At 37.8% G+C, this 27,728-nt stretch overlaps 3 protein-coding genes across 3 annotated transcripts; 1 reads left to right on the top strand and 2 right to left on the bottom strand.

The window, feature by feature from the left end:
- Positions 1-202: 202 nt before the first annotated feature.
- On the bottom strand, positions 203-8,688 carry LOC105040589 (ras-related protein RIC2). The gene is given in 3 exon segments (XM_010917178.4): positions 203-669; positions 672-955; positions 8,300-8,688. Coding segments are annotated over 3 exon segments (651 nt in total). The 5' UTR covers positions 8,521-8,688; the 3' UTR covers positions 203-523.
- A 6,367-nt stretch (positions 8,689-15,055) lies between these two features.
- On the bottom strand, positions 15,056-24,856 carry LOC105040590 (protein HIGH CHLOROPHYLL FLUORESCENCE PHENOTYPE 173, chloroplastic). The gene is given in 18 exon segments (XM_073254598.1): positions 15,056-15,466; positions 15,469-15,559; positions 16,084-16,164; positions 16,385-16,498; positions 17,777-17,900; positions 18,126-18,241; positions 18,330-18,425; positions 18,510-18,668; positions 19,072-19,121; positions 19,252-19,377; positions 22,466-22,486; positions 22,489-22,576; positions 22,741-22,764; positions 22,919-23,053; positions 23,546-23,596; positions 23,714-23,875; positions 23,962-24,207; positions 24,748-24,856. Coding segments are annotated over 18 exon segments (1,806 nt in total). The 5' UTR covers positions 24,817-24,856; the 3' UTR covers positions 15,056-15,413.
- Positions 24,857-25,005: 149 nt separating this feature from the next.
- Positions 25,006-27,459, top strand: LOC105040591 (uncharacterized). The gene is given in 3 exon segments (XM_010917181.4): positions 25,006-25,425; positions 25,428-25,631; positions 25,634-27,459. Coding segments are annotated over 3 exon segments (1,392 nt in total). The 5' UTR covers positions 25,006-25,124; the 3' UTR covers positions 26,521-27,459.
- The last annotated feature ends 269 nt before the right edge of the window (positions 27,460-27,728 follow it).

Here is a 27,728-nt window from a genome sequence, read left to right as displayed (position 1 = left end):
CACAAGGATTAGACAACAATTGTACTGCTTTGGGAGGAATTATTCCGCAATTCACCCCTCCAAAAACAAGGTTGTGTTTGATCCGAAGAAAGAAAAAATATTTCAGGAAAGAGAAGCAATATGGTCCACCCTTTCTTGCACCATAGGTTGAAAACTGAATTAGGTTACAAAGTATGAACTTCCATCACTTGGAACTTGTGGATTTCAGTGTTGCCATATATTGTTGATAATTTGAACCTTTGAATCCACTAGGAATTTGTGCGCAATTGCTACAATCTAAACATGGAAATGTAAATCTGTATGTCTCTAAAGAACAACTTTCTGATGATACTCGGCCATATCAGATCTAGTAAAACCAAACCTAATCAAGCTCTCCTGTTCTTGGATGACACGTAATAAAAACAGAACCTATCCAAACCCTTAGCTACAAACCATGTCTTGACTCCAGAGGAGAAAAGGAATTACACCAAATCACACAATTCATCTGAAACAGGGCCTTACCTTGGAAAAGGTTCATTGTAACTTAAGAAGAGCAGCAGCCAACTCTCTTTAGAGCAGAAACATCATCCTTCACATTAATTTTCTCCCCTTTACTGGGGACTGCAGAAGCAGAATCATCACCTGCCTCAACTGCTTTTTTGCTTACAATCCGATAAATCTGAGTTAAGACTCAGCAAAGGCATTTTCCACATTTGTTGCTTCTAATGCGGATGTCTCCATGAAATAGAGTGACTCCCTCTCTGCAAAAGCTTTCCCATCTTCCGTTGAAACAGCTACAAGATGACGAAGATCAGACTTGTTTCCAACAAGCATAACAACTATATTTGGATCTGTATGGTCTCTCAACTCCCGCAACCAGCGCTCAGCATTCTCGAATGTTGCATGCCGAGTAACATCATAGACAAGCAATGCACCTACAGCTCCTCGGTAGTATGCACTAGTGATGGCACGATACCTGCATTTAAATGTGAGTTAGGCTGGAATAACAGGTACGCCATATGATTAAACCTGTTTACAGTAGCTTGGTTAGAGATAAATGATGCATAAACTAGGCCAAAAATGTAACTGTGTTTCAATGTTATCATAAACTAGGCCAAAAATGTAACTGTGTTTCAATGGTACCAGCTCAAGCAAAATCATTCATTTCATTATGGTGTCCATGTTAGCTATCACACATCATCATGGTCAAGCTATATTCAATCTTATCAAAAACCAGTTAATGGGAGGGGAAAATAATCCAAGTATACATGTAAAACCAATAGAAATTGGGGTGAGAGTAGACTGGATAATATCCGTCCAGATATATTTTCATATTCGAATCTACCGGATATAGATAAAAATTTGAGCATCCGACAAATATCCAAAACTGTAAAAGAAAAGGAAGGGGGGCCAACAAATATCCATAACTGTAAAAGAAAAGGAGGGGGGGGGTGGAGGATATGGATAGATAACTCTGCATCCGACTATCTAATTCTATTTGTAACTAGATAACTACCTGATCTGTATCTGAATATCCAATTCTATTTGTAACCCTATTTAATTTTCCATAGCACTCATGAACTTTTAAAGAAAATATATAACCACATCAACATTGCTATTAACTTGATTTACCATCCACTAAGTAATATCTTTAATTTTATAGCCAGAAAGTTTAATCATTTGACTTGTATCCCTATTTATATCTATACTTCCTGTATTCAATTTGTACCTGTATCCATCTAAAACAAATATGGATATGGATACATTGGTATCAGATCCCTATCCAATCCGATAACAAAAAGGGAGAGTTCTTAACGATACAGAATTGTCAATCCGTACTTGTTCCAACCTATGAGAACATCATTATTACACCTGCCTCCAAGTATTCACACATTGCTAAGAAACTTTAAAACAGTTTTTAAGATGACAAATTCCAAAATTCGATGATTAGATACTACTACCAAGGCACGCAATCAATATTGGCCTGCATTGTTTGCTGAGGGTGGATGATATCATATATTTTTTATAAATAATTAATGACGCTACTAGTATTACAAGCAGAACATAATTTTAACCGTCCCTATATCCCCTTAGTATATAAGAACTAGACTATAGCATCACCATGAAATACTCCCAATGATTAGATTTAATTTAGATTAACATTTGGAATATTAATTTATCGCGAGAGTTCATCATTATGCTGAAAGCAGAGCAGATCCAAGTGTAAGTGCTACAAAAAGTTGCCAGTAGATACTTGTGGGAAGCACCCAAAAGCATTCAGACACATTATGGAAAAAATAATACTGAATGCTAGATGGTTTTCTGTGATAAGCTTCCTTATCTTTCACAAGACTGATTATGGGAAAAAGAGAACCAAAAATTGTTCAGTAAATAATTTCTTCCATAGCTTCATTATAACAAAATCAGTAAAGGTATAGAAAACTATAAGAATTGAGAATCAGAATGAGCATAGGGAGCAATTGCTTAAAGTGAAGAGGGAGAGATTTAGGGAGATCTAATAATTTTTAAGTGTTTTGACAGTGGTAATTTAAGAACAATAAATGGGTCTTTTCAGGGAGAAGTGACTTGGTAATCAGAGCTTCGGATGTACATCACTCGATGATTGGATGAAGGGGCGAAGGAAAGGATCCTTTCTCATCAAAGGCAGGATTGATAGATATGGATCCGGAAGGATCAAGATTGTTTAGAAGGATAAGGGTATAATTTGTAGAAAAGAGAATGGGATTGTCATCTTACAATTTGGTCCTGAAAGCCTACAGAACTGTAGGACAGCATGCTCAGGTTAATGAAGCTGAAATACAACAAAGGACGGGAAATAGAAAAGGTAGCCATCTTACAATTTGGGCAGGAGAGTGTATGACAGCTTGTTCAGGTTATCGAAGCTAAAATACAAAATGAAAGAGGAAGTAAATAAGGTTGCTGAGAATGGTTTGAATGTTTTAAGTATGTTTAAGTTTTCCCTGATATTGATTTGTTTCAAGAAATGCGAGCGAGAATTTGCCACTGGGTGTTGAGTTGCAATGAGAATAGTCTCAGTTAAAATGGAGGATTAGATATGTTGGGATTTTCTTTTGTGAATAATTTGGCATATATATAGGGTAAAAAAAATGTGATGATTTTGTGGGTCCCTCTACCCCTAATCCCTAGACCCTAAACAACTTAAGTTAAAAAATAAGTATGGGGTATATCTAATCCAAATGGCTTCTGTTAGAACTGATACTATTAATTATCCGTTGAGAATTTATGGACGTTATATTAGTGGTTTTCGATTTAACCAAAATCTATTACACCATTAACCAAGGCACCATTCACCCAATGGGGGAAGGAGGGGTGGTGCAGTAAAATTCAAGATCTATGGTGGAGATATGGAGATGCATTCCAGCGGTGTTGTATGTGCTACATGGCAGACTTAAGTTTAACCAGTAGACCAGTGATCACAGCCACTGCCAGTTGATGAATTCATTAAAACTGGTGGTCCTCTGGCTGAATCAATAATATTATGTCAAGAGAATTTTTGAAAATGAAGCATGTGAACATATAGTTTTTATTGTTTGGCATTTTTTATATCCATCAATGCTAAGGAGCAGATGTTGGTGCCTCATATTTGAGAGGGATGTAAAATCTGTTAATAATATCTAATGAGTAGAGCAACCAGAGGGTATCACATAAGATAATCTTCTTGTGCTGACTAAATTTAGCATTGTGAGAAATAAGAGTGGACTAAGAGGTGGATCTGGGATAACAATACAAGTCAACTTAGACTTCCAGTTTAAAGGCTTGGTACAGGATTGGCTATGGCTAGGTGGAGGATAATTTTCTGTTGGCTCAGATGATCCATAGAAAGATGTTTATCATTGGAATATAGACAGGAGGGATGTGTGTGCCAGTCCACGTGTGCATCTGCCTGTTTATCACTTGACAAAAAGCACAACACTGAATGGGCCTCTTCTACAGTCCGGTTACTTACAAGGATGGAAGAAACAACAAGAAAAATTGTGACCAAAGCAGCCAGTATAATAATGTTACACATTCCATTGAATGTAAGGTTATAAATAATGAGCAGATGGGTGAAGCTTAAAGTTGGCCAAGAATGAATAAGAACAAGGATTAATTTAAACTCAAATTTTAAAAAAGGGAACACCTTCAAGTTATCTTATACATATAAATGACAAATATCCTAAGAAGTTTCAGTCAGAAGAAGCCTTGTGTATCTCAAAAAGTTTCCAATTCAAAAAACCTTTTGCAGGGGAAAAAATTTAAGGCCAGCTTGAGATAAAATTTGTAAGCATGGTCATCAGGCATGTTAGAATATGAAGAGTTTCTCAACTCTTCAGAACTAGTTCACTCATTCATTAGTGTATTACGAAGACAGAGGATTCACAAAGCATTGTTTTCCTTTTTTTTAACTAAAGAGTCCCTATAGAGGGGTGTGGGGAGAAGGACCACTATATTAGGCCTATGACTAAGAGAGATGGTAATAACAATTAAAACATGAACACAAATTTAATAATAGATTATAAACCACAATATTACTGAAGATGCAAACTACAGTATATTCATACAGAATATGCAAACTAAATATTCATGAACCCTGCTTGAAACAGGGTGTCACAAGGCTCAATAACAAGCACATGTAAATGCAATGCTGAAGAATATCCAACATCAAAATATTGTGTCTCAAGATCAGACATGCAGTCCAGATACCATAACAGTGTGATAATTCTTTATGTAGATATTTCAGAGCAGAAGAAACAGGAAATTTTTCTTTTTGCATATTGTTGAAAGAATCCTATTTAAAAATATTAGCAGAGAGAAAGACTCAGTCAGCTCCATAAAATGAGGGGGTTCTTGGGGATATGCTGTTAAATCATATGTTGCCATAAAGATGAACCAAAATAAATGGGCATGCCATGCAACAGAAAAGAAACCTCTTATAAATGCTCAAAGAATATAATGATATGGAACATCAAATCTTCAATGTCAATAAATACAATAATAAAGCAAAAGAGAAGAAAACTAATACTACGATGAGACAAAAAAAAAAAAAACTTAAAGCAATTAACCTTGATGGTAAAACATAAGAACATGATAGAAGAAAAGAAATTTTAAAGAAAAGGAAAAAAGAAAGAGAAAAGATGGCAGAGCCTCTTATTTAACATCCATCCAGAAAGATGGCTTGGTAATGTCCATACTATTACAGGGAAAACTTGTAAATGAATTGGAGCTCATCGTCAGCGCACAGAAATAACGCATGAAATGGGGAAAAGAAAAAGAAAATAGTGAGACAGCAAAACAAATACAGACTATGAAATTGGCTAAGATCACGAGTTCAATGCAGAATTCATAGGGAAATGAATAAACAATGGATAGTTTCAATGGCGATACTCTGCACAACAAAATCAATGAGGTTTTAAACAAGATATAAGATTTGATGTTTCCCTTATTGAGACAATGCGTATGAATGTAGAGAAACTTAGCTGAAAAAACAGACAAAACTCTTTTAGGAAAAGAGTAAAACTTAATATGATGTCATGTTTCCCATATTGAGACAATGCAATAATTATATACCAAAGTCAAACAAAAAAATCAACTAAGATAACCAAGTATTTCTCAAACACACATACACACACATAGTAAGAGCTAAGCTAGAACTAAAGAGTCTGACTGAAGCCCAATCTCATAATTGCAAAATCAACAATAATCATCTAATTTAATGGTTTTAAACATTGCCATCTTAAATAATGGATTTGGCAACAACCACATGGTCAACACCCCTAAGCATTGTAGAGAAAGAGTTTAGGATATATTGCACCATAATCGGGATACACATCAATTTGTGACCTTCCTGAGATGATAAATACACTCTACTAGGTAAGCAAATAGCATGGGCCAGCCCAAAGGGCCATAAGCTGACTCGGTTGAATGAGTCAGATGACTCAAAGACTAATAGCAGTAAACCAATTAGCTTAGATTTATTAGGCCAAAATAGATTCAGGTGAGCCCCAGGTCAATCCTACCTAACCCAAAGGTCAACCTATTTATATATCATTATGTCGTATACAATTATCCAAAAGCAGACATAGCCCAAGTATGTATAATATTTTATACATGCATTCATATACCTATCTCTCCACAACAGTGAAACTACAAAAACTAAAGTGCAACATCAGTACCAACAAGTTGCTTATAGGCTAAATAGCATCCAAACTTTTTCTTTCCATTTCCCCTTCAACATGAAGAGGCGAAACCAACTTTAAAAATATACTCTTTGCTGGCCCAAATAAGAAGAGACCTCTTCCTTTTCCATAAACCACCCTCCACCCTGGGAGGATCTCTAACTGAAAAGGACAAGGATCTAATCCTACATGAACCAACATAAATACTTCCTTGTAAGGCCAAAACCAAAACCATTGATCCCTCTCTCACCAATGTTGAAATCCATCACCTCCGATGCTTCCTCCAGTTTATCTCCATGTCTAATCCCAAATCCTTTAGATAGTGATTTCTTTGCTGTCCACAAATGTGGGGCAAGAGGGCAGTGGGGACACAGATCAATGTTATTGTGAGTTATGCAAGGACCTAACTGAAACAGGTTGATATGACCAAATTGGACCCTAATAGATTGTATGATTTTGGTCCAATATGGGCTTAAGTTACAAGAATTGATTTCTGGCATAAGCATTAGTTCCAAGAATCTAAAGAAATACTGTGCAAGTTGGAAATTTTGATTTTTTCCCCCCAAAACAGCACACGCACAGGCACACGCATGCACCTCCCCAAACACACGCGCACACTCTTCTTAGGTAGACATCCCAAGCTTTCACTTATGGATCAACATGGATTCTATCCATTATATTTATAATAGCAATCTTCCCTTTGGTTGTTATCACCATTGGCCTCTATATAAGAAGACTAATCCAATGTTGATCCTTGGAAAAATTCTAAAAAAGAGACCTCCACTACTTAAAAACTGATTATGATCTCACTTAGGCAACTTACATGCACTTACAACTAATAAGATTCAAGAATTTTTCAGCATATCACCATTAGACAAATCGAAATTTGTGATGTAAAGAGAAAATGAGCTAGAGCTCAATACTTGTGGAGCCCCTGGAAATGCTTCCTTAAGCAAAATGTGTCACAAGCATCAATCATGCATTGAAACCAGCTTTTCATCTCTGCTTCTTGCAATCTAATACTAAAAACATAATGTAGAAAAGTTTATTATCACTAAGTCTCTGATCTCAAATAAACCTAGGCAAGTATTTAAATCTTCTAGTATTTTCTTCACCAGAAAAATCTTCTAGTATTTCTTGAAATTTAAAGTTAAGAACTTTGATAAATATGATATTGCCACTACAGTTCAATATCAATAGTTGGTCATGCCTTTAATGAATATTTTCCCCTACGAAATGCACTCTTTAAACTTTATCATGTTCTACAGTGGGACAATTCTGGAAATGAAGAAGTGTGGATTGATATGGAATTGGTGAAGTACCATTAGCTAAGAGTTACATTAACAAGCCAACAGATGCGTTCCCTTTACCAAGGACATATAGACTACTTACTGGGACTTCTCCCAACAGCCATGTTGATCCACCATTCCAATAAGGGAAATGTTTCCATAATGCCGAACAAAGAAAGGTGGTTACAAATGTCCTGACTACCATATCCATTGAGCATTCTTTAGAGTTTTGAGTGACTCTTATTTGGGGTTCTCAGCTCTGGATCTAGGAAAAGACTCATTCCATCTAAATCTTCGTCACTTTTGAATTCAATTTTCATCAACAGCATGCCGTCTCTTGTCCAATGTTTCCACTTCCATCTTACCCGGAACCAAATGGCCGTGCAACTGATTCACCAGCACAGACCCTCAGATAGCATGATTTGTTCAGTAATCTACCACAAAATTGAGAAACACACATGCAAGCAAACAAACAAACAAAAAACATTGACACGTGTATTGGATCTTGCCAATATACCAATAAAATATGTATTTATCCCTTTCTAACACATCACGATCACAAAGGACCACCATGCAAGATTGAGATCTAACAGCAAAGCCTAGAATCTAACACAAGAAACAAGAAGATCACGAGGAGAAGCCAAACAAAGTGCCGATAATAGATCGCTTTAACTAAGCACATTAATAGATATTCCAAAGAAGAAACCCTTGCTAATAATAAGCCACCATCAGTAGATCCTAACTCTTTACCCTCACTTGAACCCTTGCCCTAACTTAAGAAAGCGAAGGCCGGAATTTTTCTTTAAAAACAAAGCAAAAGAAAAGAAAAGATACCTTTCTTGGCCGGCGGTGTCCCAAATCTGGGCCTTGATGACCTTGCCGTCGACGTTGAGGCTGCGGGTGGCGAACTCGACGCCGATGGTGGACTTGGACTCGAGGTTGAACTCGTTCCTGGTGAACCTCGACAGCAGATTCGACTTCCCCACCCCCGAGTCCCCGATCAGCACCACCTTGAACAGATAGTCGTAGTCGTCCTCCGCCCTATACCCCGCCATCTCTCTCTGCTTTTCCCCTCTTCTCCTACTTTCTCTCTTCTTCTTGGATCTTAAATAACGAGAACAAGAAGGAAAGACAGAGCGGACTCGATAGGGTTCTCCTCCTCCCCGGTTTCGCAAGGCGGTGGTGGCGGTGGCTTGCGTTTGTGTGTGTCTTTCCCGTTTTTATAGGCGAAAGGCGAGATTCTGGTCGCCTCGGGCCGGATCTTTTTTGTGGAAGCGAGACGGGCGGCTTCCTAGATGAATCAATCGGTGGGGGGACGGAAATTACTAAGATGGGTTTCTTGATGGGGAGGGTTGTGGTTTCAGTCGTTTGACGATGCTTTAATGGGAGGGTTATTTTGGGGTTATCAGAGGTGGGGATAAGGCTCCACTTTGTGGGATGAACTGGATTTGAATCATTTGACGGGCATGGGACGAGTGTTTAGGAGCGAATTTAGCGGGTGAGTGCGCGTTGATGCCTTGATGGCTCCTCTCTTGGTGGTGCCGTGGTGGTGTTTGATTGCCGTTTATATTTTAGAATCAGGCTGGTGCCAAACATGTGAAATCACTTTAGGTGGGGAAAAATGTTTCGGGCGCAAAGATGATGTTATAAAATTATTATTGTGAATGATGATTTCTCCAGCTTTTAGATGTGGCTCCTGCCATAGAGTGCACTTATTGCCATTGCGCATTTTATTTCGTAAGTTAAGGAATTGAAAAATGCTTGTTTATTATGGCGCAAGTATTAAAGCATAGATTATGATTGCGCTATGTCACATTATTTATCACCTACCATTTGCACCATGTATGTTGTACACCTTCCACTGGTCCAATGGTCGGAAGGGTGTCTTGTTATCATAAGCGTAGGGCTCATGTGTCATCAGTTTGAGGATCTGGCTGGAAAAAAAACGGCTATTGCGTGAACAAATAATTTAAGAGTAGGCGATTGCCCTAAGCTGGCTTGTTAAACTAGCGCTGTTGGTACTGAAGAGATTGAAAATAGCTTGCGAGGGAGCCACGAAGGAACCTTCATTTCTCAAGGCATACTAGTGAATGCAATGTTGTTGTTGCAGTTAGTATTTCATATTTTTTTTAAAAAAAATTACATAGACATCCTCTCAATTTACCTCAATCTCATTTACACTCCTTTACTTTAAAAAATATCAAACTAATCATTATACTTATCAAACTGTTCAACATGATTCCGACAGTCACTTAACTTAGATGGCATTAACGAGTCGTTGCAATGGACGAAAGTTTCCCTCTGCTACGGGGACGGTTTCAAATGGATTTCGAACACGCCCCTTCCAATTCCAAGGTTGGTCCGTTCGGCTCCCTTGCCTCCGTTGTCCTCTCTCCGATATTTTTGAGTGACCACCGACTATCCCACCCTCCGTTCGTCTCTTGCGGTCCCACTGACCACGACTATCCCATTGACGAGTAGTTCATCGAGCGGTTCCTAGCATAAAACTTGGCCAATAACAAACTACCCCATTGTCTCTCCCCTCCCCTAAGGGCTCTCCAGGTAGACCAAAAAAAAGCAAGAAAAAGGAAGAGGATGAGCCAAAGGCTTCTAATAAATCAGAAGAAGGGATGGGTCTTTAAGATGCGGGAATTGCCAAAATGGGGCTATATAACTCAAGGACTTGCAAGGACCCTAAGAATGAGAAAGTAAAGATGAAAGAACAGAACATTGGATCCAGTCAAACAGGGAGCATAATTAGCAGGAAAAGAAGAGATCACAGATTTAATTTGCTCATTTCTGATATGTAATATGTATCTAACTGATTTTTACTTATGTTTCAGCTATTTCTTTTAGATTAACAAATTAAAGAAAAAAAGAAGAGAGCTGCAATTCCTCCCAACCAGCATGCATCCTACCAATCAACAGTAACCTCTACCCCATCTCAACAAGTACCACCCTTCTTGCATAGCTCTCCCAACCAGCAGCAGCCTCTATCTCGTCCAACCAACAGTAGCCTCTATGTCTTCCCAACCAGCAGCATCTGGATGTTCAACAGCAACCTCCCAACCATGAAATTTATTTGTTTTGATATATTTTGGATGAAACTTTGTATAATTTTTATGATACTTTGTATGATACAAAGTTTAAAGTGATACATTGGTAATGATGTATTTTATTTGGATTAAACTTTGGATGAAACTTTATATAATTTTGGATGTTGAAACATTATTAATGATGTGTTTAAAGTGATAAAAGGCCTTTGATACATTGTTAATGATGTGTTTGAAGTATTGAAACATGGTTAATGATGTATTTAAAGTGATACATATGTTGATGATGTTTTAAAGTGATACAAATGACTAATTTATATTTAAGTTAGTTTGTATTTATAATTTATATGACAACAGGTTTTGAAACTCCATCTGTTAAGGTATCCTTATGCGTTTTGATAAAACTAGAGAAGTATAAATGAAACAATAGTTTTACCATAAGGGGTGCATATGAAACTTTGTAAACTTAGAGGGGTGTAAGGATTGCAAAGACAAAATATAGGAGGCGTCACCACACATATAAAATCCTTAGACAAATTACTTTATAGTGTTCGAGGTTTAAGAAAAGTTTTTCTTGCGGATACTTTTACAAAAATACTAGTTCTTACTTCAAAAAATGCATTGCTTATCGAAACTTTATGGTATTTTTACTTGACAACATGCATTCCTTTCCATGTTGTTTACAATGCCATCTGCAAATTTATCAGTCTACAAAATATGCCATATTTGCTCCAAATGGAATTGGTTCTCATTACATAATTGATTATAAATTACAAAATAGGCTTGAAATATCATTACAAAATGGGACGAAGCTTAAACATTCAAAGCCATAAAAATCTAGCTTACTTAGAACATTTAAAACTCAAACGCCCTAAAATACAAAGTCATTAAAATCCAGCATGCTAGCCAAAGTAAAAGGCCCGTTTCATCCGTCTTTTGTAACTTGAAATCTCAGCTTCAAGTTTTTGTTCCGTTGTAACAGCCGGTTAATAATATCTTTATTCCTTGCATTTGAAGCTGGATCAAACTAACGGAAGTAACCACAACCCCCATGTACCTGAAACATTAATTTGAAGCTCGAGGTTAAAGACAAAAATAAAATAATCCATCGAAAAACATAGAAATGTCAATATATTGCATCATCCCGCATCCAAGAAATGCTGGCTAGGGTTTGCAGATGTCCATGAGGTCCTTAATGGCGATCTTGTTCCGCAATAGCAAAAATCGATCGGATGAGAGGACATATTTTCGGAAGAACTAGATGCAGCAGACTCCATCATCTCTTTCTATTTCCACACCACTCCATTTTCAGAGGGCTGCTTGATTTGGGATTTCCTCTTCTCTCCCTGCTTGATTTAGGATCATCTTTGCTCTCCCAATCCTTTGAATCAGTTTTTTTTTTTTTTGAAAGCACAAACGGAAGGATCAAAACTCTTTGAATAGTTTAATAACTGACACTAAAGGTACTGTTGTCATTTCAAAAAATTAAGATATTATGTGATGGCTATATGATATATTTTTATTAATGAAGATGGACAGCGAGACTACATTGAAATAATTTGATAAGTACTAAGATCAATTTGATATTTTTTAAAGTACAAAAAATGTAAGTGAGATTGAGGTAAATTTGAGGAGTTGTCCATGTAATTTTTCTTTTTTTCTCCCCGACCCTTAAAAGGGGAGAGATTCCAAAACCAAAGCTATTACACTCTGCAGCCTCAGCGGACACTAATCTTGATTACTCCAGAAAAGAACATCCATCTCAAGAAACTCCATATCCTCAAATCACCCTTGCTTGCCAACCAAGTAGCTGATTGATTAGCCTCTCCATAACACGAGTAATATGCAAAGCTGATATCACCTTCTTAAATTGCCCTATATCACTAAGAAGTGGTAGATGATAGGGTCGTTGATATATATACCAAACTTTTAATCCAATTGATAGCTGTTAATGATGGCTATTGCCACTTATTAAGTTCCACTGAAACCTAGACTGTATATGTTAGACATAAAATTCGATTACAAGAATAATTTCATCTACCTATCTATTCATTCTCAAGTCCAAGCCTCGTGAAGGTTGATACTTGTCTACATCGAACTCAAATTATATAAAAACTTTTAATCTTGTACCATTATGGGTCTTCGAGCCTATCTAATATACTAAGACTCAGAAGCATAATCATGCAGACATTTACCTACTCTACATTTTGGAAAAAATAAACTACAGCCTTATTTTGAGAGGCTTTCTAGCATCTAGATATCCCTTGCAAGATAAATGAATAAAATACATAATAAATATAGAACTTGATTTGGCTACATTCAAGTGAATTTCCACTCTAATTTAGTCAGGTTTAAATTGGATGATGGAGTTGTACATCAATAATTCGGGCTATTAAATGTGACTACTATCTATAAACTACTTAGTGTCAAAAATCATATAATTAGAAGACTTCTATCTTATATATCAAATAGTCAAAAAATTATACAATTTAAATAATATAAAATAATATATATTTTTTAATCACTTGATACAAAGATTAATGATCTCTAAATCATATGTTTTTGACGTGTAAGTATTTAGAGGTAGTATATAATATCTAATATTTGCATTATCAATATGGAACTTCAATCATCCAATTTAACTTGACTAGATTTATGTAGAGATCCATTCGAATATAACCAAATTAAGCTAGCTAGGATCATGAATGATAGCTCTAGGAGACCAGCTAACTAGTATTTTGTAAAGACTCTAATTTGAAATAATTTGATACCGACTTAACCGTCAAACCTCCAATCAAGAGGCAGGAGCATAACAATCACCACAATGTGATCGGCAACTACTTATTATCCATGTAGTGGAATAATACATACTATCAGAATAAAACATACAATCCAAATTTTACATTTAGAGCCATACTTATATCCAAATATTTAATCACAGATATTAAATTTCAATACATTTAACTCTACCATTTATAATACCATGACGTATTTATACTACGGAGGAGAACACTGCACCATATTTAATTTTCAAGAAGTATATCACATATCACGTTTAATCTTGCAGAATAGGTTACTGTACTTGACCCACGCGGTGGTTACATGACGTAGCCGGGTGGCGCGGCATAAGGAAACAAAGGGAAAAAGCTCTAGACGGCAAATGGACTCTACAATCATGCTTCACACGTCCTCTCCATTGTTTAACGCAAAGACCGACATCCACATCCTTTTTTTCTCCCTCCATTGTTCAACTCTCCACCTCCACGCCTAAAAAGCCGGAGGACACACCACCCTCTCTCCTCATCCAAAAAACCGCTCTCCACCTTTACGACTCTAATTCACGATCCATCTCCTGTTCCAATCATAGAGTCCGACACTACGTTCAATTCATCACAGCTCACAAACCACCACTCCATCTCCATCCCATGAAGCCTCCCCTTCAAGAACGGTTCAAGTCGACCTCCTCATCAAGTTGTCCAACACGTCGGAATTCGACTTCAAATACGGGAAGAGTGCCCTGTGGTCGCCGCCGGTGCTGCGTGGTGCCTTCCTCACCTCGCCGGGGCTTGCATGCACTGAAGACGAATTGACCACGAACCACAAGACCGCCACCGGACAGTGTCAGCAAAAAGATAATCTTGTTTACATTAAACAAATAAGAATATTTTCTTCAAGCTTGCCTTGATGATGGAACTAAACGTGTCTTCTAAAAGGTACTGGTTTTCATCACTTCGCGTTAATTGTTTTCCGGTTTGCAGTCTTGTTAGCGCAAATAACACGGAGGGACGTTGGTGTGTTGGAAAATTGATTGGATTCGAAGACGGGGGCCTTGGACTTTTTGCAACTTAATCCACTTTTCATAATTCAATTGTTCATTTAATTTTTAGTGAAATGTGTTTGAAAAACTGACAACTTATAAGTTTGTAAAGCTCATTTTAACTATTCTTTTGTTTAAATTAATATTCTCATTTTGTGCCTTGTACCACAGTACCAAAAATATGTTCACCTATTAAAGATAGGAGCTCTATCATTTCTTACTTCAGTTCTTTATGTTGGTTACCTTGCGAGTGCGACCTGACTTGGATTACACACACAACTAAGGACATCTTTTTTCTTTTTTTTTTTTCTTTCTCTTTTTTTTTTTTTTGGCCTAAGGACCCATGATCTGCTACCAGCATACCATCATTGTTCTGATAACGGGAGAAGAGGCAACAAAAGAGTCCTAAACAAGTGTTAAATGTGACCATCTAGAACGAAGACACTCAATTACTAAAAGAAGATGATGAAAGCTTACCAACCAAAGCGGAATTTGAGGCATGCCGCACTGAAAGTTGTCTCTGTCTTAGGCTATCACCTAACGAGAGACAAAGTGCACCTTGAAATTTAAGTTACTTGGATCTGATTGGTTATTTAAAGACAACCATCTTAGATCTTACCCAACCAAACGGTGCTCCGGAGCATTAAAGAAAATAGAAACAAAATTTTTGTCATATTCCTTCAGAGATATTCTGGGTTCAATACCTGAAAAAAGCATCTATATCCAGAATTTGTACCATCAAGTATTACTGGTCATGTAATTCCACGACTAAAAGTAACATACATGCACAGATTGCACTCCTGGCCAACCAAGCACAGAGCAAATGATAGAGAATTCTGCTACTGAAGTGGAAGAAGGCTGATCAAGAGTGAACCATCTAGGCAAGGAAGAATATTCAGATTCATCCGGGCTAAAGACCTGCCTATATACACGATGACTCAAAACATACCACAGCACTTCAAGAAAATTACAATTAAAGTTTTGGAAAAATTTAAGGGTTGACGGTCGCTTACATTTGAGAGAGCTGCACAAGCAGCAGGATTATCTCACAACCATCAACCAAAGTTGTGCATAATTCTCAAATTGGCACCAAGCTCCCTTCCAATGCTTCTTTCCCTGTAATTCCATCTTCAAAGTTTTGAAGTACACATCATAATCCTTCTCAGGGGGAGGGTTTGAAGGGTCCACTTTGTATGGCTCACTAAATGGTACAGTACTTTTGACCTGCATACAATTACAAAAGGGGGGACTAAATTTCTACAGACAACATCATCATGGTACTCTTCTTGTTGCCACCAATCCCATGGTGCAAACTAACCTCAGTGCCAAAATATAGTGAATTCTTGCCAATTATTTCAATCATTATATCCAGTCCATATAAATGCAGGAAATTCTTTCCTTCTATCATATTTTACTTTGTGAAGATTAAATTTAATTCTTACTTTTTGCATCAGATGGGGATTGGACAGAAAAGCCCCCATTCATAAACTGACCAGACCATCATCCAAAAAGATGACCTTATTGGAGTTTAGAATACTTAGGTAATGGACATTCAGGAAGAAAATAAGAGCATGAGAGGAAGCATGGAGACCGCACCCATAATGTAATAATTGATAACTAATTGAGGGTGGTCAACTATACCAAACTTCTTTGAGCACTAATGAAGAAATTGTTAGGCCATTTCATATTAGTATGATCAAAAGCTAATAAGTTATGTTAAATTCTACATGATGTAATAAGTGCCAGACCTCAAAAGTCTTCCCACATGCATGTGGGCTCTCCAGAGCAGCAATGCATATTCGTGCTACTTCTTCCCTTGAAATTTTCCCCTGTAATTAGATAAACTTTTAGTACTTCATTGTAATTGTCTTGAAAAGTTACATTGAACACACTATTAGTTAAGAACTACAAGTGAAGATAGGAGTTGCTAACACTAGAGGAGTACTCTTAGGCAGGTATATAGAACCTATGGCCCATTACCCTCAGTAAGTGAAAAAAATTGATGCTCAACGTATATCAAAAACATAAATGTTAGGGAGTTCTAAATACCGTTATATTGTCTCCCTGGTCAAATATGAGATCAGCTCCAGCAGGCTCTTCAGTCAATGCACAGGGTCGAATTATTGCATATGGAATACCGCTTTCTCGTATCAAATCCTCCCCCTGATGCACAAATAAGAACTAACGGATTGATAAAAATGAACTCTTTTTTTTTTTTTTTTTTTGTGGGGTGGGGGGGCGTAGTGAAGATTGATAATAAGTACAAGAAACATTCATTGCCAGAAATCCTCAGTTTATCTAGTAAAACATGCTATTAGAAAAGGTTTATGTATCAATCTATGAGTATGTCATGGATGTATGCAAACTCAAAGGGAATATCTAGAAATTACTGCTTAACGGAGTTTGCTTTCAAACATCCATTGTGTGTGCAAACTTGCACATACATGTGCATGATGCAACACATTTTTGAAATCACAAGCTTGAAGTTTGCTTCAGCATGAGTTTTTGTTTTTTATTTTGCTCAAAAAAAAAAACAATAATTTTCTCCCCTGCAGGAACATATACACAATAGAAATGATCCATTAAGCATGCCTAATAGATAAATTGGTGCTCACATTTAACCGATTCTTCTGTACCACCATGAATCATATTACTGAATGGGCCTCTTGAGCCATAGAAATGTATCGAGTTTAGTAACATGCTCGGTGGTCCATAGTAACAAGCAGCCAAGAAATACCAAAAATCAATTACAGTTGTACCATCTAATCCTTGAAGTTCGACTCGATTCATCTAGGCCACCCATGGAGAATCAAGAATTGCATAAGCCATAATTTATAACCACCAGTCACAGGGTTGCACTTCTGATCCAACCGATGTAGGACCATAATGGTATTCCACTAAAATGAGCCTTGTTTTCACTACTTATTTGCAGTGGTGGAATATACCACTTCATCCACAAAGTATGTTGTCACTTTCATTGGCACAAACAACTTGAAGCTACTATTATGATTCAGGGCAGTCTCATGTGCTAGCATTCTTGCAGAATCATCATCTTCTAATGACTCCAAACTAAATATACTATACGCATTCCATCACATAGGTCCTAAAATATTATGTTCTGGTGACCATCTTACAAATGCTCGAGTCCCAGATAGAGGTTGTTCCTTGTGATACCATCCCATTTTTCCAACATATATTAACTAATTCAAGAGCAATCAAAGAAATTAACCATCTTTCTCTCTCTCTACCTATCTAACCTGATATCAAAAACACTAAGATAAATTAGGAGGGTCCAATATTTTTCTAATAAATGTTTTCCACAAATTTGTCAACCATATCTGCAATTATTATGCTCAAGCTATTCTACACTGCATACAATCATTCCATTTCTATAACTATGGCATAATGGACGATAATTATTCACAAATGCAATGTAAAGACCTTTAGTTTATATGTGAGAATGAAGCCCAACTCCTTGTTCAAGCGCACTGCAGGAGGTTGTCTGCTTAAATCAAGCCCAGGCCTGTCAGGCCGGGTAACTCCTGCAGAACTCACATGTACAAACCTGCAACATGAAGCCACATAAGAGGTGTGATTCTTCCACATAATACTTGACATGCGCACTTGGCCATGCGAATCAGTAATCAATGATATGCAGTTAATTTTACATAATGTCTTGGCCACATTAGTTTTAGAACTTGCTATATTACAGTCCCTTGAAAGTTTGGACCTTTATCCAACATAAGCATGTGGATAATAATAGTTCGAATTTATTGTTAAGAAATAAAACCTGGGAGTGATTGGCTCATTTATGTATGCTCGCATGCTTGAAAATGGAAGCTGAAATGGGCCTTCCACAAATGTTGGGTTGAGCTTGCCATCATATTCAAACTTGCTGTACATAAGCTGTAAAACAGTTTTCTAATGACTTTAAGAGATGCAAATATAATGCTAGATGAGAGAGAGAGAGAGAGAGAGAGAGAGAGAGGCATGCCTGCAGTGAAATGATGTTGCTTGGATCAAAGGGTGGAGCATTAACCATAGTTCGAGCTCGAAATACAGGCCTCAAAGACGAAAAAGGTATCTTTATCTGAAGCAAATAAAAAAAGTATATTTAATTAGAACTATCTGAAAATATTATTACATCTAATATACAAACGGTAGTGTAACTTACTGTATGCCACTGCTCCTTTACAGTATCAAAGCTAGCAGTGTATCCTACAGTATCCCAATCAGCGCTAGTGCGTAAAATAAGCTTGTAACGACGTCCATCACCTTTAACTCTAAGTTCAATACCATCATATGCTGAAAGATCCTCAGGTACAGAAAAATTCTGAAATTATGGGAACAACAGATTTTGCCATGAAGCAATTATATCACAAAAATACTACTGAATTGTCTCTAAAGGGCACCAAATAAACTTTTGAATGATAAAGTTAATATGGTGGTTCAAGGGCCAAAAATAAACACTAAATGTACTCCATAGGAAAATGTAATGATAAAATCAGTTTAATACAGCAAAAGCATGATTTGACAGACAATAATGCTCATGGCATTGAGGTCCTAAGCAGGAGAATACCAGAATTAAAATCAAGTCCTATTTTAGATATAGATATCAGAAAGATTTATATCTACAACTCCTACATTTGACACAGGTTCGATTACATAAACATTATATTACACATTTAGAAATATAAGAAAATTATGATTTTATCATGACAGGATAGAACATTTACTTTTGTCCTGATACTGGTAAAGCCACCATTGTTTGCAGTAGAAACAACTCCTGAAAGAGAAAATTATGTATTTTAGATATAAAGGTTATGTAGCAACATAAAAGAGACATTGTGATAGATATCACTACATTAGCTTTAAATCACCTCACAATAGTTAGTGAAAAAAGAACAAGAAGAAACCTTTGAACAACCCACTTGGTCCACCATATTCGTTACCAGTAGGGTCAACCTGAAACATACTTTCACTAACACCTCCCATGACAACATCATCTAAGGCACCCCATACAAGCTTCCCTGATAAATTGCCTACAAGTAGAATGTCATAGGAAGGTTATGAAAGTGCACATAGCTATCACATTTTCAGAATCTTTGAAACATAAACAATATTATCACTGGTATGCTGAGTGGTTAAAAAAAATATGGGCTAGGGGAATAAAAGGGAAAGAAATGATTGACTCACCACTCGAGTCAAATTAAATTAGGAGATGTCAAACTAGAAAATAAGGATGAACTGAAAGCAACAACTCAGAAATGACTCAAACATTTATTGGATTATTATTAGTTTTAAGAAAGGTCAACTGCTAAATAGATATTTAGATTTGACCTCACATAAGATAATTCAATAATATTCTTCAACAAACTCCACCAATGACAATTATAGCATTTGTGCTGCATTTAAACAGGAAGATTGATATATTAAGTCAGCCATTCTCCCGACCTATTGAAAAGCAAATCTATGAGAAAACAAAGTCCAAAAGGGTGGCCCCTCCATTGAATATCACCATACCAAGTGGCACCATTGAGTCAAAGTAAGTAGAGTAAGCATTGGCAATTGAGGAGAGCAGTTGAGGAGGAAGCTCCCACCTTCTTCCCCTCCATAAGGCCAGCAAAATATGACCCGACCCACTAATCCAACCTATGTTCAACCCGCCATAAACAAGTTTGGATTTAAGCTAAATGAGTTAGGATCATAAATAGATTGATCTATTTAACCCATTTAGTATTTGGATCAAATTTGAGTTTCAGATATCTAACATGTTTAACCCATTTAATATTCAGGTCGGATTGAATCAGATAATCCGTTTAACCCATTTAACCTATTTAAGACTTGTTTAATCTGTTTAAAACTTGCTTAACCTGCTTCTGACCCATTTAATTTGACATGTTTAATCTGTTTAACCACCTATTTAATCTGTTTAATCCGTTTAACCTGTTCAATCCATTTAATCTAATTTGATCCATTCAATAAATGGATTAAATGAGTCGGATCGGATTACCTATTTAATAAACAGATCAGTTCAGATTTGAATTTTTGACTTATTTAATAAACAGGTCGGGTTCTGATTGACGATTTTTTGATCTGACTGTATCCGACCTGACCCAATTACCACCCCTACCCCTCCATATTAAAAAGTGTTTTTGTTGAGTGGAGTCTACTGCCTACTACTTAATTCTGCAGCCTTGCATTTTAAATTCTTCCAATATTTTTCTTGGGTCATCACTCATAGGCTTGTATTCTTACTATCCACCCATTAGAGCTCCCCATACCTATAAAACTGACCTATGGAAATCCACCAATAAGCTTAGAATTTGTCGGTTCCACATCTTCCAAATTTGAAGGCATAACAAACTAAGTCACTCAAGAAGCCACCCTTGGTTGGGAAAGAGGAAATAGAACAAAGAGTTAAGCAAAAAAATTTCCTAGGACTTGACACTCTCCAAAAATAATAATAATAATAAAGAAAGAAAATCTATACCACACCTCCAATACAAATGTATTAATAGCCAAGAATAAAATCATGATGGGCAAGAGTGAGAGCTTGGAAGAGCATTGTGCGTAATTCTAATCATGATTAGCAAGAACCTTGTGTAAAACACCTAGCCAACAAAAGCTCCCTAACTGCCTCCAACAAGCTCATATCTTTAGGCTTCCAATAGCATCATGCAAAGGGAGCCTTCATTGCCTCCATAGACTAAATGAAGATGACAATCCTACCTCCAGAAAATAAAATCTTAAAAGCTCAAGGGTCTATGGTCACAACCTTAAGACTGTAGAACTTTAAAGTCCTCAAACAATTCGTCAAAAAAAATAAATAAATCATAATGTAGCTAGGAATCATCTTCAAGATAAATCATTATAGCCAGTTTCAACCACATTGGAATTAGAGCTCCTCAACAAAACCTGTCCACAATCAATGGGCAAATATCCTCCTATAGGTGGACAACAGAGAAGTACTCTCAATCAAGATTCGTTGTTTTGGTACCAGACTCCATATTGGTGAAATTCCACTGTAGTGTCGATTGTGGTACACTATAGTATGCCTGTATTAGTATGTGGTGGTTCAATGTACCGGTATCTACGATATGGGGTGTACCGGATGGTTCGGCCTGATACAGAATTCTATGCTCTCAACCCTTATCTTGAGTTAGTCTATGCCACTAGCATCCAAAATATTAAACCTCTTCTCTATACATAGATAACTCCTACCCCACTAACAACCAGAAATGATGCAATTTCGTCTCTTGGTAGATGTCATTTGCCTATCCTATCCAGCATCAAACACCTAAATCTGTCCAATAAATCCAGTTTTGTCCCCTAAATTTATTTCATTTCTCACCTCCATCACAACCAGAATGTCTTTGCTTGATTATACGCAAAGACAAGATGATTTGGTTGCCAAATGAAATCAAACCCGAAATCTCTAGATCCACACTATACAGCTAGAGCACTCTAAACCTCCATTGAAGTGCATCACGAGACACAAGGTCATTAACATAATAGGTCGTAATTCCATGATTTCATGCAAGATCAGCACATTTAAAAAATTCAGAATAAGGATAAAACTAAATCTCCACATTGCTTTGTACGTGTGTTAACCTCCTGTGTCCTGTAATCTTCATTTGCTATTCATTTTGCCTGTTAAATATTTTCCTAGGCAATGTAATGAATCTCTCTAGTCACTTCTTTAGATACCCATCATCCTCAGAGAATATAAACAGCATATTGACTAGGCAGAAAAGCAATGCAAGAGAAGCAGGATACTAAGCCTCAACTTTTACAGCATGGCTGCATACAAGCATGTTCCAGAACATAGACAGAGGATGAAAATTATGCCTCTAAAGTTCATCTAACAAAGGAAACAAATGCCACTTTAAGAGAAATCAACATACAAGTGCTCCAGAACTTTGAGTATACTTGCATAAATAATACAAATTTCACTGGAATGCATAGGATCACTACACTGCTTGTGAGAAAATAATTTACATTCGTTTACTTGAGCACGAATTTCAAATAGTTGCACAGCATCACAAGTTGTATTTTATTTGTATTCATTCATCCGAATCATTCATATTCATTGATTGTCAAACAGGCAGGTCAAGAAGTGATGCAGACCTCTGAATCCAAATAACAGTTTCCATCTTGTAGTCCAACACTATTCTTTATGGCACTGATCAGATTTTGAATTCCAATGTACTCTACCTTTTCAGGTGAATCTCCCTTTATCTGATTAATAAAGGAAATTGGTCACATTCATGGATTTACAAATAGCAAAAGATAAAAAGAATTTTAATAAAAAGAAATTTAAACAAGTATAAGATGAAAAATATGATGTATACTCAGGAATCAACTCTACTCATGATACAGAATTTAGGAGACCATTTTACTACCTCAGGTTCGAAGAATTTAATTCCCTGTCAAAAACCAGATGTGCACTGTCAGGTTATTGCAAATACAGTACACAATTAAATGAGTCAAAGTTCAAGAGAGTTCATTCTCAATTTAAAGCTAGAAAAAATAGTAAATAGATGTGCTTCATCATGTAGATTCTATATGGATAGAACATACTTGGCTATACTTTGCCCTGTCAGGAGTATCCCCTTCCTTTGGACCTACGATAACAGAAACCGCATTTATGACTCGCCTCACTCCTTTGAAATATTCAGGAGCTAATGTATCCTCCTTTGTAACGTCTGCAACGATCTGACAAAGTTTGAGAGATATGGATGTTTACAAACAAATATTTTGTAAAATGTTAGATTAGAAATAGAGGTAGATGCCTCTGCAGTGCAAGAGAATAATTGGAAAAGAAATACCCATTTTAATGCTATATAATTTGTTAAAATCAAAAAATAAAGTATCCTAACATAATTTGCTTAATCAAGCTTCAGACATCAACGTTTCACATATACAACTTTTTCTGTTTTCTGAATATGGGTGGCTCTGCACTGTCATGTTTGAATACACAACTCCCCTATACATGAGCTAAGGAGAGTGTCAACTCGTGGGTCCTATTCCATTTGGCAACAAAATAGACTTCCATTCACATTCAATAATAATTCTCTGAAGGAAGTTTTATCAGTAGATATGATTTCAACTTTCTGATAATTCTGAAACTGAATTTGAAATAATCTCTTTTTGTAAAAACATTTTTTAAAAAAATTAAAAAAAGTCAAATAAGTACATGCAGCTCACCAAGTCCACATCTGGTCCGAACATGGTTCTTGCCTTCTCTTTATTTCTAACCTGGACGTTCATATAAGCCCAAAACCTTAATGAATAAGATGAAGGGGGAAGTCTGTCTTAAGATGTCAGCAATAAACCAATTAATATGTATATAAATAATTCGTTCTGGAAAGATACCAGTACTCGAACAGGTATCCCTTTCTTGCGTAAGATGTCAACTACTCTTCGCCCAACACCACCAGTGGCCCCAGTTACCAGGACTATACCAGATGTTTTCATCTCCTTTAATGGTTCACTGGAGGTTGGGCTTGACAGTTTTCCAATCAGAGACCTGACTAACTTCACAACATAGAGCATTCTCAACATAAAGAGAAAAATAAGGATAGCCTTTACACCACCAGCGGTAAGATTGTTAAGAAACCAACCTCGACAGGATTTGGGGGCCCATTAAAGAAATACAATGTTCTCAAAAATCTACCAAAATCCCAAGCTTGTCGACCAGACTTAGCAAATATGGTCCCCTTTGATGATCTTGAATATACAAAGCGTGAGGCTCCTTTGTACTGATCCAGTATATGGGTAAGTTGGATAAATTCTTTAGATAGAAGGGATAGCACCTTTAGATGCAATGTGCTGGAATGACTTTTACGAGTATATGATGAACAAAACCCCTGAAATAACAGTTAATTTAGTTAACCATCAGCAAATAATTGTAAATGACATTAGACAATCTAGAAACTCCAACAAGAAATGGGTTCAGCAGTAAGAAGTATCGCAAAATTCTACCTAAAGTTGCAGTTGTGTGTTCTGTAGATGCTCGTTAAAAATCATGCGTCTGGAAAGAAAAACAAAAATTATGCATAAGGTGATCTCTGTGCCACTTTCAATTACCTTGCATATATACGACATGTTTTCAAAATGAATTGCAGTCTATTTGTCTGCCTCCTTTTTTTTTAACTCCTTTTTCTTTTTAGTATACCATATTTTAAATGATGAAGAGGTTCAGGGTCATCCACTTTACATTGATAGGCAAAATTAGTCAGAAAAGAAGAAGAAGAAGATGATGATGATGAAAAGGAAAAAAAAAAAATCCCACAGACATAACAAAAGGAGACACAGAAGAACAGAAAGCCAAAGCAACCAAATCTCAACCTAGTAATTACTATTCCTCCAAGACACTCAAAGATCCAAGTTGAATATAGAGTAACCACCTGAGGATGGAGTGGAGCAGCGGTAGAAGACCGTGAAGTAAGACTAGCAGGAGTGAAGCAGTACCCCATTTCCAAGAAGAGCAAAATCCTCTGCAATCCGGAAAAGTAATTATATATCAACAAAAAACAATACAGGGAGGTAAGAGCGAGTATGGACCACAAAACCCGGGAATAGATTGATGCGGTCCAATATCCTTTCTCCCCACGTTTATTAAACTACTTCCAACCATGCTACACCGAACAAGTCAACCAACCGACCTCTATCAAACGGACAGTGCATCCTGCAAAAAGTTCATCCGGAACACCAGACGCCAAATCCTTGCCGCCTCTCTTCCCGCGCCTTGTTCCTTCTCCGTTGCTGAGACTTCTCCCACGGCATGGAGAAAGCCAGCAAGATCTCTCCTTTCCGCCTCTCCTCCCTTCTCCGCCTCGAGAAAAATCCTAGCCTTGCCCTCGAGCTCTTTCGAAACCCTAGGGCCACCGCGCCCGCGACGCCCCCGAAGCCGTTCCGTTACAGTGCCCGGTCCTACGACCTTATCATCTGCAAGCTCGGCAGGGCGCGGATGTTCGCCGAGATGGAGGACGTTCTCCACCAGATGAGCGTCGAGACCCGGTTCACCCCCAAGGAGGCCCTCTTCTGCCACGTTATCTCCTTCTATGGCCGGGCCCACATGCCGTCCCCGCCCTCCACGCCTTCGAACGGATCGCGTCCTTCCGGTGCCGGCGGACCATCCGGTCTTTCAATTCCCTTCTCCACGCGATGATCAACTGCGGAGATCTCGAAAGGGTCCAGTCCTTGTGGCGAGATCTCGACGAGCGCGAGTTCGTTCCGGATGCGTGCACCTATAACGTGTTGATCCGTGCCGCGACGTTGTCCGGGTCGCTGGGGAAGCCTGGGACCTGTTCGACGAAATGCGAAGGAAGGGGATTCGGCCGAGCGTCGCCACTTTTGGGACTATGGTCTCTGCTCTCTGCGTGAACTCGAAGCTAGATGAAGCCTTTGGATTAGAAAAGGAGATGCTGAAATTGTACGGCGTGAAGCCTAACGTTTACATATACACCTCTCTGATAAAAGGGCTTTGTAATACAAATAAGTTGGACCTCGCCCTCAAGCTTAAAGAGAAGATCATCTTGGACAAGGACATAAAGTTGGACTCAGCGATGTATTCTACTCTAATCCGAGCGCTCTTTCGAGATGGCAGGAAGGGTGAGGTGGTGGGGATTCTGGAGGAGATGAAAGAGAAGGGAACAAAGCCCGACACCGTTACCTACAATGCAATGATCGCGGGGTTCTGTGAGGATGAGAAGGACTTCGATGCTGCATTTGAGGTGCTGAACGAGATGGCGAGAAACGGGTGCAAGCCGGATGTGGTGAGTTATAATACGATCATCGCGGGGTTTTGCAGAGAGAGGAGGTGGAGGCATGCGAGTGAGCTGTTCGAAGATATGCCGAGGAGGGGGTGCCGACCTGATGTGGTGACCTACCGAACACTCTTCGAGGGAATGTCCGATGCGGGGGAGTTCAAGGAGGCGGGATTGCTTTTGGACGAGATGGTGTTTAAAGGCTACGCGCCTGGAGCGGTGAGTGTGAGGAAGTTGGTGGAGGGACTCAGTGGAGAAGGAGCGGGTGATCGGGTGGGGCCAGCTTTGTGTAGTTTGGCGAAGGTGAATGCTGCGGGAGTAGAAGTGTGGGAGAAGGCGATCGGGGGCTTGTTGAATGAGTCTGAGCTGTTGAAGATAGTTAAGTTGATGGATCGCTTAAGAATGGATTAGACGCCTGGAAAGCTGATGGATTGTTTGAGAATGGTAGAATTCCGCATGAATTTTCTCCATGAAGAAGTTCTTCTCTCATGCGTTAATTCCATTGGATATTGAGATTTTGGGAGCAGTTCCAGCATAGCCAAAGGGCTGGCCAACACTAATGGCATTGCCAAGCATTTCACCTTTATCTTGAAGAAAATGCCGAATACTTATGTCCGTTGAGAGCAGCTGACTGCTGAAAGCATCCAGGCAAGAAAGGAAAATGAATGCCCGGTACTTTTGGAAAATTTGCAAGATATGTGGAACACGACATGGAAAGAGGCTGAGCATGTACATGATAATGTTTTTTGATGTAAAGATAGAAGAACCTGTCAAAGTTTTCAATTTTGTTTAGTCAATGAAGAGAATTGGGGAAGGCCATGATACCAAGAAGTAGTGTAAAATGGTAGGAAAGAACAGAGAGTGAGGGATACTGGATACAGTGCACTTGACACATGGATTTCCTAAACGAGTCTCTAGATCTTCTCTCTAATAAGTTGTTTCAAGATGGTAACTCAAGAGAAGAAGAAGGTGGATTTTTCCTTGCTCGAATGGGTTTTGGCAGATAAGATCTTCAATTTTCTATCAAGCTGAATGGCCCTGAGCATCACCTTGTCTAAGCTGGCCCAGGTCTGATGCACACAAGGCAAGAGAGTAGATAATATTGCAATGGACAAGATGGAGGAGGATGTTCGCACTTTGAGTTTGGTTCGTAAACATCGTACCATCACCATTATGTGGAGTTTTAGCTAGCCACTTCCATTTTTATCTCAATTCTGCAATAACAATTTCTTCCCCATTAATACATATGCACTTGGCAGAGGAATGTTTGTTGACAAAGAAGTAGATGAGGACAATTATGCTGCAAGAAGAATATGTGCAATTTTAGACGTATTCTCATCCTTGCATGTTTATCTGTCAAGTGTTACATTTTAATTTTATAGATCATGTGAATTGTGATTCAGTGCCAACTACAGGCTTATGCTTCCCTTCTCCAAGAGCCAAAACTTGGTTGTGTAATTGAGAAATCTAGGGTAGGTGATAAATGTTTGCATGACGAAACTGAAGAAATCTTCCATGATTGAGTTTTCTGTAGAAGGAAAGTATGCAGCACAAACTATGCAGCATATGAAAACAAAATCTCCTCTCCTTCGACAGCACGAAATAACATTTTATTAAAA

The sequence above is a fragment of the Elaeis guineensis genome, chromosome 3, assembly GCF_000442705.2.
Source record: "Elaeis guineensis isolate ETL-2024a chromosome 3, EG11, whole genome shotgun sequence".
NCBI lineage: Eukaryota > Viridiplantae > Streptophyta > Magnoliopsida > Arecales > Arecaceae > Elaeis > Elaeis guineensis.
This window is presented reverse-complemented; position numbering and strand designations above follow the sequence as displayed.